At 37.1% G+C, this 13463-nt stretch overlaps 1 protein-coding gene across 2 annotated transcripts; it reads right to left on the bottom strand.

Moving 5' to 3' along the window:
- LOC109713475 (formin-like protein 20) lies at positions 2930-13032 on the bottom strand. 2 transcript variants are annotated; one of them, XM_020237576.1, is made up of 9 exons: positions 12750-13032; positions 11530-11623; positions 9684-9769; positions 6403-6452; positions 6226-6295; positions 6073-6154; positions 5554-5981; positions 4046-4564; positions 2930-3427 (listed from the first exon to the last, which is right to left on the bottom strand). In XM_020237576.1, the coding sequence occupies exons 1-9, from the start codon at positions 12828-12830 to the stop codon at positions 3218-3220; spliced, it is 1620 nt and encodes a 539-aa protein (XP_020093165.1). In that variant the 5' UTR covers positions 12831-13032; the 3' UTR covers positions 2930-3217. The 2 variants fall into 2 exon arrangements, with proteins under 2 accessions (XP_020093165.1, XP_020093166.1); XM_020237577.1 differs by lacking the exon at positions 12750-13032 and adding an exon at positions 10281-10387.

Genomic DNA, 13463 nt, shown 5'->3' with positions numbered 1-13463 from the left:
TGGAGTTGTGATAAGGGTGAGAAAGTGTGTGTTTACACTTTACATAGCTGCTTTTGTGGGACCTGTCAGTACAGCTATTTGAAGTCAGACCACTTTTGATTTGCTGCAAAAGAGTCTCTAGAATCATTGAATGAGATCAATTTCTAACAATATTTTTGTCTCTCTTAATGTCACAATTTCTGTGCTTTCGCTTTAACGATAAGTCAACAATCTACGGATGGTAGCTAAATTATGAAAAAGTTATCTTTTTATCTGTCTATTTCACCTACAGGTGCGTTTGGTTCGCATTATAAAAAATTAAGAGGAATAAAAGATATCCGAAAATTTTATTCCTATTCATTCTATTACTAAGAATGTGGAATTCCTGTGTTTGGTTCGCACGGTAATATTAATTAGCCATATTATTTAATATTACAAAAAATATACAATTAATTAATTTATNGGAGCAAGCGGTATCGGAGATTTTCATCGATTTGAACCGCTTCTCGATCGCGGCGTCGTCCGTGGCGTTGCAGCAGCTGCTGCCATTGTAAGAACAGAAGGTGAGTGGCACCTTCAGTGTCTCAGGTGCCCCTGCTCACCAAAAAGGGTTTTAACAACAACAAAAAACAAAAAAAAGAACACAACCCACATGAGCGTAATACTAGGAGAGTAATATGTACAAGAGTGAAAAAGGGAACAAGAGGAGAAACCCACATGAATCTGTGCATAAGGGGAAGGAATAAGAGTTGGGTATGAAGAAAAAGAGGAGGAGGAGGAGGAGACGAAGAGAACCCATCAACAAAACCCTAGTCCCTAACAATGAAGGCTCTTTTGAACCCTTATTGAACATGATGATGTGGTATCAAAGAGCAAAGAAGTATGGGTTTTATTAAGGTGAGAGTGGGTAGAAGAAGAAGAAGAAGAAGAAGAAGAAGAAGAGCTTTGACTGAAGTGATGAGGAAAACCCACATATAATGTATATAATAATAATATAAATACAAGAAGAGAGACTGCTGCTCTCTCAAGTGGTGTCTGCAGAAATGGATAAAAAAAAAGGGGAGAGTTGAAGGGGGCCATTAAAATTTGTAGGATCTTCGCTTAATTGCTTTGTTGGTAGTAGTTGGAGGGATGGGTGAGAGAGAAGTGGATCAAATAATAATAATAATAATACTAGAGTGGGGTTTTGAGGACCAAAAAAGGGTGGATGGTGGGAGAAGGCATTGACTTGGTTGGAAAGAGAAACAAAGGACAGGGGGACTTTTTTGGACGTGTTCATAACTCGTAAGTTCATTGCACTTGGAGTTGTGATAAGGGTGAGAGAGTGTGTTTACACTTTACATTGCTGCTTTTGTGGACATGTCAGTACAGCTATGTGAAGTCAGACCACTTTTGATTTGCTACAAGAGAGTCTATAGAATCATTGAATGAGATCAATTTCTAACAATATTTTTGTCTCTCTTAATGTCACAATTTCAGTGCTTTCGCTTTATTGATAAGTCAACAATCTACGGATGGTAGCTAAATTATGAAAAAGTTATCTTTTAATCTGTTTATTTCACCTAAGATTTATAATAAATCAGTCGCATATTATCCATCTTACAGTTAAAGATTGATTAGAAGCAGAAGATCGCTCATCTGAATTAGGACAGAGTCTTCTTGGTAGTGCTCATTTCATGTAAAATTTACGATCATCCAATCATATGCTCAGTTGCTCTCTAAGGGTTCTTGGGAAACCAACCCAACATGGCAAGAAATTTGAGAATACTTTACCCCCACTTTTGCATCTATCTTGGCTTTGATTTTGGAAAGTTTAGAATGCTCAGTAATTGATTTTACTGAAAACATATTATGTTTATCAAGTGCCTATGTGGAGAAAAGTACTAAACAAAAGGGTGTAGGAAAGTAAATNAATGAGATTAGTACTTTGGGGTGAATCTTATTCCCAAGTGAATTCAATATTACCAACTAGATTACTTAGTGCGTTTAGCCAAACACCGTCATATTTTTTTATTCTCATTGGATTACTAGGAATCTTTAAAAAATAGCGCGAACCAAACGCACCCTAAAAGTTATAACAATTCAACCGTATATTATTCATCTTACAGTTAAAGATTGATTAGAAGCAGAAGATCGCTTATCTGAATTAGGACGGAGTCTTCTTGGTAGTGCTCATTTCATGTAAAATTTACAATCATCCAATCATATACTCAGTTGCTCCCAAAGGGTTATTCGGAAACCAACCCAACATGGCAAGAATTTTGAGAATACTTTACCCCCACTTTTGCATCTATCTTGGCTTTGATTTTGGAAAGTTTAGAATGCTCAGTAATTGATTTTACTGAAAACGTATTATGTTTATCAAGTGCCTATGTGGAAAAAAGTATAAAAAAAAGGGTGTAGGAAAGTAAATGAGATGAGCAAGTGAAATGTAAATTTTACTATAATTTTTTATGTCTGTGCGGATAGCTTCTAAATAAAAGAAAAGAGGAGAAAAGAAAAAGAGAAAAGAGGGTAGAAATATAAAAACTAATTTCTCATCTTATCTGGATAAACACAGAAAATAAATGATCCTTTCCCAATAATAGAAATGAGTAGAAGGCCACTTACTATTTTCCGCCGAGTAGCAAAAAGTCGCAGTGTTAACTTACTTTCCTTTGTTTTGCTTTTTGATTCTTTTCGTCTAAACAAGGTATTAAAGTTGGAAAAGAATTGCTAGTAAAACTTGGTAGAATTTTAATGTCAAAACAAGGTCGCTCATGGAAAAGGTGGTGAATTTTAATATCTACTTTTCCCCTGTTTGGTAGTTGACCAAGAGATCAGAATTAGATCCTTCTATCAACCAAAAGAGTGATTTAGTTCCCCGACTTTTTGCAGATAAATATTAAGATATCACAAGGCGGAGTAGGAGGCCTTCAATTACACAGTAAATCTGAATGAGCTTAAGAGACGCAGCTACCAGTTTCAAGCATCATATACATCTTTTTCCACTCCCCCTGTTAATTAGGGCCACCAGGAAGAAAAATCATACAATGTTCAGATGCCCCTAAAGTCGGATCACAAATGAACGTTACACACCGGGGCAAAATTGGTAAAATGCAGATGGAAATTAATTTCATCAGAGAGACGTAATCCAGTTCACAGTTCACGTTCACTATCACTGCTGGCCCCCTATATTCCAATTCCTGAACCAGGGTTTTGTTACTTTGCAAGATGCCATGTTTTCGCCGCGTCTTTTTTATTCGTCAAGTGCGCCCAGCGCCTTCATGTCCTCCAAGAAGGCCATGTACGAGTCGTCGATACTCTGCCCCTTGGGCGCCGACGATGTGGCTGCCATCTCTGATTTCCCAATCGCACTGAGGGCCGACGGCTTCGGGGCAGAGGATTGCGGCTTTGGCTTCAGCTTTGCAACAGCTGTCTCTCTCTTCACGCGCACCGACGCAGGAACCTGTTCCAATGAACGACCACACTTCAGGGTGAAGCAAACAAATGATGAGCAAATAATACCTAATTCTAAGCAAGCTAGAAATGGAAACTAGATGAATGATCAGTAAAATTGCGAAAATGATGACTCTGGTGCCAACTCCAGCATTCCTAGTTAGAGGTATACCAATAATGTTTATTGAAGTAACAAAAAGTTAAGATGAAAGAGAGTTTGAGTTGCGTCACAGATAATTATAATGTCCTAATATCCAACTTTTGCCATTGAAAAAGCAGCAGCTCAAGCAAAAAACAGGAAAATCATACCACAAATGAACAATCATTTACAGTATAACAAGAGCGCGCCCCCGCACACACCCACGCACAAGAGTTCCAACAGAACAAACGAAACCATAATAAGAGGATGAATTGAAGCGGTTATTTTCGATGAATATTTACACTACAACTAATGTGTATCTGCACAGTTTCTTAGGGACATGATAGGTTTTATCTGGCAGGAAACAGTACTACGGATTGCAATAATCATGTAGAAGTTTTAAAAGAAACTGAATGACGCTTCCAAGTCATGTAATGCAATGCACAAACAAAAAGGAATTCAAACACAACCATAAAACCAATAACATACCATTGCTGTTAGTTCCGGTGTATGCTGAGCTAATGGCCTTTTCACGACCGTCGCTGCAGCTGACTTCACATATGATGGCTTTTGAGGTACAGGTGGCCTGAAGGCCGTGAAATCATCATCTTGAGGTCCAGGAAGTCCAAACATGATTGGTGGCCCAACAAGTGGTGGTGGACCCGGAGGAGGCCCAGGGGGCCCAGCAAAAAGTGGCCTGGGGATTTGTGGCAGAGCTACTCCAGGAGGAAGTGGAGGCGGCGGTGGCAGAGGTCTATTTGGAACTCCAGCAACCATCAATGGCGGTGGTGGAGGGGGGAACTGTGGAATTCCAGGTGGTACAGCGTGGACCAAGGGTGGTCTGTTAGAGATTGGAGGTGGTGGCGGTGGAGGCAGCGCTGTTTTAGCTTTGTCACTCACTAAAGCATAGTTTGGATCTGTTTCAGATAATGTTGAATCAGACTGGATGCTTGTTGGTGTTGGTGGCAATCCAGGGGGTGGCGGAGGTGGAGGGAGCATAGCCGAACCCTGCAAAAGACGAGATCCTTTTAGGACTTTTTTGTATTTAAAGGATGATTGGGTGTAAATGAACATAAAGTTAAAGAGTACTAGCATTTAGGAGAACAATGTTGTCTATGAACACAGATAGGTCACAGCCAATTTTTCACAAGTAATTCCTCCACCTGGGTAACAAGATAAAACAAATTTGGAAATGGAGGAAAGATTGCAAGCAACCAGAGGATATATCAAGGATTAAAGTGCCCAACGGCACGGGCCGTATCCACCATGCTGTATCGTGCCAGCAAGATATCGACACGATACAGCCCTCCGTGCCGATGGCACAACTCAAAACTCTCTATTCTTAAAATTAGTAAGTAATTTTTTCAAAAGATTTGATAAAAATATATAATCAATAATTGGCATATTTTCCTGCTAAAGAAAATAAATATTTCACGCCATTACGGGTTGGCACACAAAAATTGTGACCGACACGCATCGGCACGGCCCGGCACGCACCGTGTTGTACCGTGCCGGCAAGTTTACAGCACGACCCTGCGCCACGGCACTTAAATCCTTGGGATATATCCATTAGGAGAGGTACGGATTTCCAACTTAATGGTGCTTACTCCATGGTTCAAAATGTAGCACTTCGCCTCCATGTGTTTTTCGTTTTACTTTTTCACAAAGAGCTACCATTAAAAATAGTAGTAAAGTGCCACATTTTATAAACTACATGGTGGTAAAATGTAGCACTTTATTACTCAGCAATTAAAACTTTAACATGCAGTTCATAAATTCTAGCACTTTGCTAACTATAGAATGGAAGGTCCTTGCAGAAAACAAAAATAGAAACCTAGAGGACAAAGTGCCACATTTTGAACCACAAGGTAGTAAACTTCAAATAGTACATCACAGGGGAGGCTTTTTGATCTTTTTCCCTTACAAAAACCACTACAGATCAGTACATCAAAGCTACAGAATGATACACAATTTACAATCTAGATAAATATAAGTACCTGACCAGAATCTTTCACATTAAGCCCCTCTGAGGCTGCACTTTTGCTATTATCAACAACCTTCACAAATGTGCCCGGTGGAGGCAAATGTGAAGGCCGCTGAAGCGGTGGAGGTGGAGGAGGTGGTAGCACCATACGAGATGCAACTTGTTCTTTGGGTGGAGGACCGGGAGGCGGTGGAGGCGGTGGTGGCAGCATTGATACTTGTGAATCTGCAGCGGGCTTAGGTGGGGCAGGCGGTGGAGGAGGTAAAGGTATAGATAGAGGAGCAGAAGAATCATCACTAGAAGCGAGTTCACTGGTGGCTAGCAGGGGAGGTGGTGGTGGTGGTGGAGGGGGTGGTGGCACTGACGGTCCTCCCTCTTCTAACTCTGAATTTGAAGATGATGCTCCAGCACTTGAGGGAGGAGGTAATGGGATCCTTGGCCCTATAGTACATTAGAGAAAAAAAAAAATAAATTATAAAAAAAGTAAAAATAAACAGAAGAAAATAAATGAAGCAGGGAATAAGAATAAGACCTATAGATGATTTGTACATGGGAGGTTTTCCAGGTGGTGGTGCTCCTGTTGGGTTTAGAGTAGGATGATAGTAAACTGAATCCTGCATTATAAAGCTGGTTAGTATGTCCAAACATAAAGACTGCATAATGATATGAGTTGAGCTAGACAGACCTCTGGCTTAGGATGCTTCACTCTTTCATCTTCATCTGCAGTAGACCGTCTCCGAGGGGGGCCCAGGTGGCTAGAAATATTATACATAGGAGAAAAGACATACAAATCAAGATACATAGAATTTCATATCATAAATAATTGTTTAAGCAACCAATTTAAAGAAAAAAAAAATCTCACCTGAACATGACTGGTGCCTCACCTTTTTCACGCATCTTCTCCTCATATTCCTGTGCCAAAATAAAATGTTAAAATAATCGAAAAATTTTGAGAAAATCAGTCAAGTTTCATGGAGTGACAATGTTATTCATGGAGAAACGATGTTACAAAACTAGAGCTATCATCCCCAAAATCCCAACAAAACTTATCCTTTCCCTCCTCAACCCTTATATTAAGGTTTTACCGCTTTAGCATGTGCTTCATCAAAATCGCCAATTCTATCTTGCTCCCTCACACCTGAGGTTGCTATTATTATGCTAAAGAAATATAAGTTCGAACAATGCCGTGAGTACTATAAGAAAGTCATCATCCTTTATAGCGTACTGGACCTTGACAAATTGGCGAGGTTGCAATGGGAGATGTCCATCAGCACAGGACTATTGTTTATATAGTTCTCATGCCTTCCCTTGTTGACTTTTATTTCAGAGTCTTCAGCGACTTTAGCTGAGCGAGGTAAGGGGACCGTGGACTAGATACATCTCCTCATAGCAAACCCGAGTTAGAGTGCACCAGTTATTTTGTTTTTCACTGTACGTATTGCTGCTGGAGCAGCTTTTTGTATACAGTCTTGGGATGTATATTTCATATATGGTTGTGATGTGTTGTAGATGTACAGTGATGCATTTGGTTTAGTTGTTTCATACTCTGATACCTGTTCTCCTTATCTTAGTTGTAGACTACTAGGATTGTTGTTGTTGTTGTTTTGTTTTTATTGAGACAGGTCCCTGTTTTGGAACGCTCCATATGTGCAGGAAAGTCTTGTACATACTACAGGGCTGTTGACGTTTCCGAAAGAGCTTCCGTTGTAATTCAGGGTGTGACATCCTACTAAAGGAATGATGGTCTAACTAAATCACTCAAGTAAAGCACCAAGAACCACCATGAGGAAAGTCTTTGCCACCCAGCTTATTGGATAACTACCATATAACACAACAATTGGTGCAGCTATACTATCATGTCATTTGAAGCTCAAATCTCACCAAACCAAATCTTACAGAGTTGTAACTTATCAACCGAAACCTATCAATGCTACTTTTCATAACATAACTTATATGAAAGTTTCAAAATGATTGAGTGCAATAATTAAAATTATTCCACCCACTTTCAAGTAGTTCACTAAGCACGCTGCTCTTGTTTGTTTTTGCAGAAAGTGCAAGTCTCTACTTGGGAAAGATCTTGTAAGAAACAAAAGTTTCCAAAAACTGAAAGGAAAAATTTTTGGGTAACTCATTTACTTGAAAATTTTGTTCACTTTCATCATTTGTCAAGCCTTTTATTAGCTTCCATTTGGCATTCACGTTATGTGCTAAGCAAGATCAGGCTGATGCAGAGGCGATAAGTATGGGTTACAGAAGCACACAAGGTTGATTGCAGTAAACAAAATAAAAAACATGCACAAACACAGGTCCTACATAAAACAGAAGGATGATTGAAAAATTTATGGGGAAGCAATTCCCATAAATCTTTTTTAAATGAGAGATAGCCTCTCTTTCTTTTATTCTTTCTTTAATTTCTTTGGCACTTCACACACATTTTCATGGCACTGTTGTTAGCATTAATCCATAGATATATGCAGGCATGCATGGATGCCCCAATTGGACCATAAATTCATTTGGATGTCACCTCATGTATCTCATTGGTTAGAACAAATCACTAAATCAAAAGACACTACATCTTTTCGGGATATTTTGAGCATTCTCATTAGCTTCACAGATTTCACGGAAAATCAGCATTCGGCAATCTCTGCTACTAGGAACCAAATTCCTTCTCAAGGAAAATAAACTGATAGCTGTATATGAATATGCACTTGACAACTCCATACGAAAAGAAATTAATGTGTTACATAATAAAATGTTGAATGATCAAGAACTCCTGAGATTAAAGAAGGGTTAATTACACTGGTAGTCCCCAACCTTCGCACCAATTTTCACTTGAGTCCCCAACCTTTTTTTTTTTTTTTGCAATTGAGTCCCTAACCTCTTGATTTTATTACAATTACGTCCCAACCATTAAAAAAACTGTTAAAATTAACGGAATTGCCACGTCAGCGTCTATTTGGCAACCTTTTGCATTTCAATTTAGGTCCCTAAACTTTGCACATTTTTCATTTTAGTCCCTAAAAATAAAAATTCAAAATTTTAAATTTAAATTCAAAAATAATATTAAAATTAAAATTTTAAACTAACGAGAAATTAGAATTTTGAATTTGAATTTAAAACTGAATTAAAATTTTGAATTGAAATTCAAATTTTAAATTTAAATTTTTAATTGAATCTAAATTTTGAATTCAAACTTAAAATTTTGATTTTGATTTTGATTTTTCAATTTACATTTAAAATGAAAGTTTTGAAACCGAAATTTAAATTTAAAATCTGAATTTAAATTTAAAATCATATTCAAAATTTTGATTTTAAATTTTAAATTTGAATTCAAAATTTAAATTTGAATTTAAGATTTGATTTCAATTCTAAATTTGAATTTAAACTTCGAATTCAAATTCACATTTTGAATTTGAAATTTCAAATCGAAGTTTGAAATTAAATTAGAATTTAGAATTCCAAATGTGAATTTGAATTTAAAATTAAAAATTTAAAATTAAATGCAAAATCGGAATTTGAATTCCAATTTAAATTTGAATCCAAAATCAAAATTTAAATTTAAAATTTAAATATTAAATTTAAATTTTTTTTGAATTTATAAATTTAATGGGTTAATTACACCATTGGTCCTCAACCTTTGCTCCGTTTTTCAATTTGGTCCCCAACCTTTTTTTTTTTTTGCAATCCGCTGACACAGCGCCACCATGGCGCTGACATGGCGCCTTCGTGGCGCTGACGTGGCATTTTCCGTCAATTTTAACAGTTATCTAACAGCTGGGACTTAATTGAAATGAAATCAAAAGATTAGGGACTTGATTGCAAAAAACTAAAGGTTGGGGACCAAATTGAAAAACAGTGTAAAGGTTAGGGACCATTAGTGTAATTAACCCATTAAAGAATAACAAACAAGTAACAAGATATACAGAAGTTGATAATAATTTCAAGTCAGCATCTGATGAGAAAGAATCTAGAATAGAAAAAACACAAGCAAAATGGGAGGTTCTATCTAGTCAAACCACCATTTGAATACTAAAATACAAATGAACAAAACACTTATTGTACTGCTATCTTTAGCTTCACAAAAAAGAGAAGCACCAAAGATTAAAGTTCAAAGACGAGATTTAAAAGAGAGTAGTTAAGTACCTTCCTTTTCTTCAAAATTAGGTTTAAAGTGTCTTCAAGTTGCCTCTTCTTGTGCTTCCTTGCCTTGTCAAGAGCACCTTCTGCCTCTGCCCAAATCAGACATAAGCATTAAAATTCACATGCTCATCTTATTTCAAGATAGTAAAAGCTCAAGTAGCAGTGTCCGCATGTAATGTATCTTCTTTTACTCGTGGGCAAAGAGCCTACATGAATAATTAGTCACTAGCCAATTATGTTATATCTTCACAGACAATGCACATCTTATACTTTCTTAAGAACTTAGGAGACTGGATATACTTTGGTTGAATTACCAAGAGAAATTCAAATAGTGAAAATAGACAATCATAAGCTCAGGTTGCATGACCAACTGCACTGACTATAGCAGGTGTATTTAAATAAGACCCATTATGAAACAACTAGACCTGCTTGTTTTATTCTTTTCTTTTTGTTATGTTATTGCCAAGCAATAAAAAATGTTAAATCAATTCCTACAATTAAATAAGTTATTAAATGAAAATTTAAGACTAGGAATAAGTTGTTCGTTAGGCAAGTTAATCCAGAACAATACATTACCAAAACCGTAGCCAACACTCTTACTTTTTCAGAAATTTTAGATGTGCCTTGTCCAAATGTCCAACAGACTGACAGATCTTCTAAAAATGAATGACTATACCATCTTGTCAGGTAACTTGGGACTCCGCCACCTTAGTAGCATACATGAACACAAATGAATACATACAAAACAATGTGTTATACTAAGAGTCCAAACGATGAGCATTACCAAGCTGCATTCTTAAAAAATAAATGAAATGAAAAATTAAAAATCACTTGGATCTCAATTAGAACACTAAAGTCCAAAGCTCAAGATGCTGTTTTCGTTCTCTATTGCTTAAAATGGATAGGACATGTACCCAGAAGAGCAGCAAAGCATTATCTCGGGACAGTCTCAATATTCATCAGCTTCCTAAAGCCAGTCTCTTCCAAATTCAAACCATGGAAAAAGACAATATGGGCCCTTTTGTAATAATGTCAAATATCTAACCTAACTTTTCGAATTATAGTAAGCTGGAAAAAATAATGAAACATTCCAAAAAATTAGGTTGAGTAAAATCAAAGTCAATATGGCTCGAGCCAAATCAGCCATATTAGGTGTGTGCCCCGTTCTTCTTTTTAAACAACAGTATATGCACTCATATATGCTTATCTGGAAGGGGATCCTTACCATCAGTGAATAAAAGTAACTCTGGTAAATATTAGGAGTACAAAGGATAACATGGCATCTAGATAATTAGCTACTTAAACAATTGACATCAAATAACACAAATAAATCTCAGTGGTTTTTCCAAACATAAATGAAAGTAAACTTACTCTTTCAAGGGTTCGCTTCTGCTCCATAATGTGCGCCTACATATCTATTATTTAAGTAGAATATGCCTTATACAGACCATACGTACACACCAACATGTTCAAATAGATGTTGCACAAGCACAATGAGATGCCTTGGACACTCACATGCCATTTCCGCTGTTAAAAGGTTTGGTCTGAGTCAATTCAAGTTAAATTTGACCAAATTCACCCTTATGTAAAGTTGTTGGAAAGTTCGGCACAATCAGATTGTGACGACAGGCCAATGGATGCCAGATATGTTCAAATTGTTCCTGTTAGGCTGAGAGTTGTAAAGTTTGTAGCAGACCTCAACCAATTGGACCTCACCATTGGGCAACATAATGTTCAACATCATGGAGGAAAAAGAAATGCTACGTGCTTAATTTTATTAAATACTGATTAAATAGGAACCAAGAACAAGAAATCTTGAATATGATGGTCGCAGACAAAGTTTACTTACTCATCTTTTCCAATTTCTCAATCTGCTCCCTGATGGCTTCAGGATCCTTCTTTAAGATCCCCACCTCTCTCACCTTCTTTCTTTCTTTCTTGTTCTGTTAAATAGCAAAGAAAATAAGAGATAGAAGCACTTATTAATCATAAAACTGTGAATATCAACGATAGCTTCAGCCAGCAAGAAAGAAAACGGAGAAATGGAAGCTAACCATATATAAAAACTGTGATAGATAAAGAGAGATGGAAGTTAAACATATTAAAAATCTAGTAGTAACAGTACCTAAAGAACAGTACCTAAAGAAAGAAAATAACAGACTACCAGATGAAGATTCAGAGATTACTCACTTACAGTAAAGTAAGATTATAATAGAAAACTCTTATCAAATCGAAAACTGCAACTAAGGAAACAAAGGGTTGATACCTCCTCTTAGTAGAAGTGTGTGCATACAGATATTTCCCAAAGAGGAGACCAACCTCTTGGAAATTAAGTCTCTTGCAAAACAAAATTTGTTATGATCAACAAAAATTCATTAGGACATACATCAACTAGGGGTTGGACTCATAAATGTCCTGTTCAGCATATCTTAATTGCACTTTCAAAAGATATGTAGTGATTGATACACCAAGAGGGCAAAACGATGTCTACTACAGCACAAGTATATACCGCCTTCAAGTCATTTGTTCCGAATATGATAAATTACCACATAGGTGAAATGTATTAAGCTAAAAAATTATGATCACGGAAAACCTTTTAGGACTAAATTCAATCTCCTATGCTGCAACCACAAAAGAAATTTTAACGACACACAAGTTAGCAGTGGTAACTTGTCGACATCAAAAAGGCCCTATATAGCATCTAATCATCATATACTACTACGCCTGCAACACATAAAACCCTACATAACATCTAATCATACAGCCTTAGCCACAATAAATTTACAGAAAAAGTTAATCAATCGTGGGACTTATTCTTCTCGCACATTTTATCTAGACAAACAAATTTCGGGCATAAGATGTTCAATTAAAACAACTCTTACTAGGAAAATGACAAAAAGAACAGATCTTTTTACCCTAATTAGCTCAAATATCAAATGAACCTAACGTTACCTATCATCCTGAGTACGAAAAACACCATCAATGGCATCTAATCAAATAATTCAACTCAAAGGAAGATCAAAAAATGAGCCAAAAAATCACAAAACCCTAGGTGCTAAAAAATCTCACCCTTTTAAGCTCCTTCTTGCGGAGCTCCTTCCGATAGGCGTCGGTGGGGTTCATCACCTTCCCTCCCTTGGTCGTCTTCATCTTCGCCGGTGCCGACGCCCCCGCCGCAGCGGAGATCGATCGAGGACGAGGAAGAAGAAAAAGAAGAAGAATCGGTTCCGATTCGCCTGTTTAGGGTTAGATTTCGCTCCCGCGCTCTCGCTCTCCGTGCGCCGCTCTTCGTCGCCTCTCTCTTCCGATCGTTCGTGTTGGATCGAATTCCGATTGGGTTTCTCCTTATCTCACATAGGGTCGAGTCGGGGTCGAATGCCGCAGCAATAAGGGCTAAAATATTAGGGAGAAGGAGCAAAACGTACGGAGTCCTTGTACTAGTCCGATATTGCAATTTGGTCTCTTCGGTACCACCGCTATTTTAGGTGGTTTTGATATATTCTGTAGGGGCTCAATAATTCAAATGGTTGCATTTATCCTCTCTCCGTCGGAGTTTCATTACAATTCAAATTATTGCATTTACCCCCTCCCTCTCTCTCTCTCTCTCTCTCTCTCTCTCTCTCTCTCTCTCTCTCTCTCGGAGTTCATTCCTGTTTCGTCTATTACATACAATTTATAGCAAAAAATATTTTTTAAAATAATAAAAATATATATTAAAATATTATTTTTTATTTATAAAAAAAGTAAGGATAATTTGATTATTTTGCTCTCTTTATTAAGGCG

The sequence above is a fragment of the Ananas comosus genome, linkage group 7 (genome assembly GCF_001540865.1).
Source record: "Ananas comosus cultivar F153 linkage group 7, ASM154086v1, whole genome shotgun sequence".
NCBI lineage: Eukaryota > Viridiplantae > Streptophyta > Magnoliopsida > Poales > Bromeliaceae > Ananas > Ananas comosus.
The sequence above is the reverse complement of the archived record's forward strand: the minus strand, read 5'-3'. Positions and strand labels throughout refer to the sequence as shown.

Bases quoted from the DNA above. Each gene is read 5' to 3' on its own strand.
- LOC109713475 (XM_020237576.1), bottom strand. From the start codon at position 12,830: ATGAAGACGACCAAGGGAGGGAAGGTGATGAACCCCACCGACGCCTAT. The intron at 9,770-11,529 runs GTAAGTAAACTT...TGATTTGGGCAG, and splicing joins TGAGAAATTGGAAAAGATGA to AGGCAGAAGGTGCTCTTGAC. The intron at 6,453-9,683 runs GTACTTAACTAC...ATTTTGGCACAG, and splicing joins TAATTTTGAAGAAAAGGAAG to GAATATGAGGAGAAGATGCG.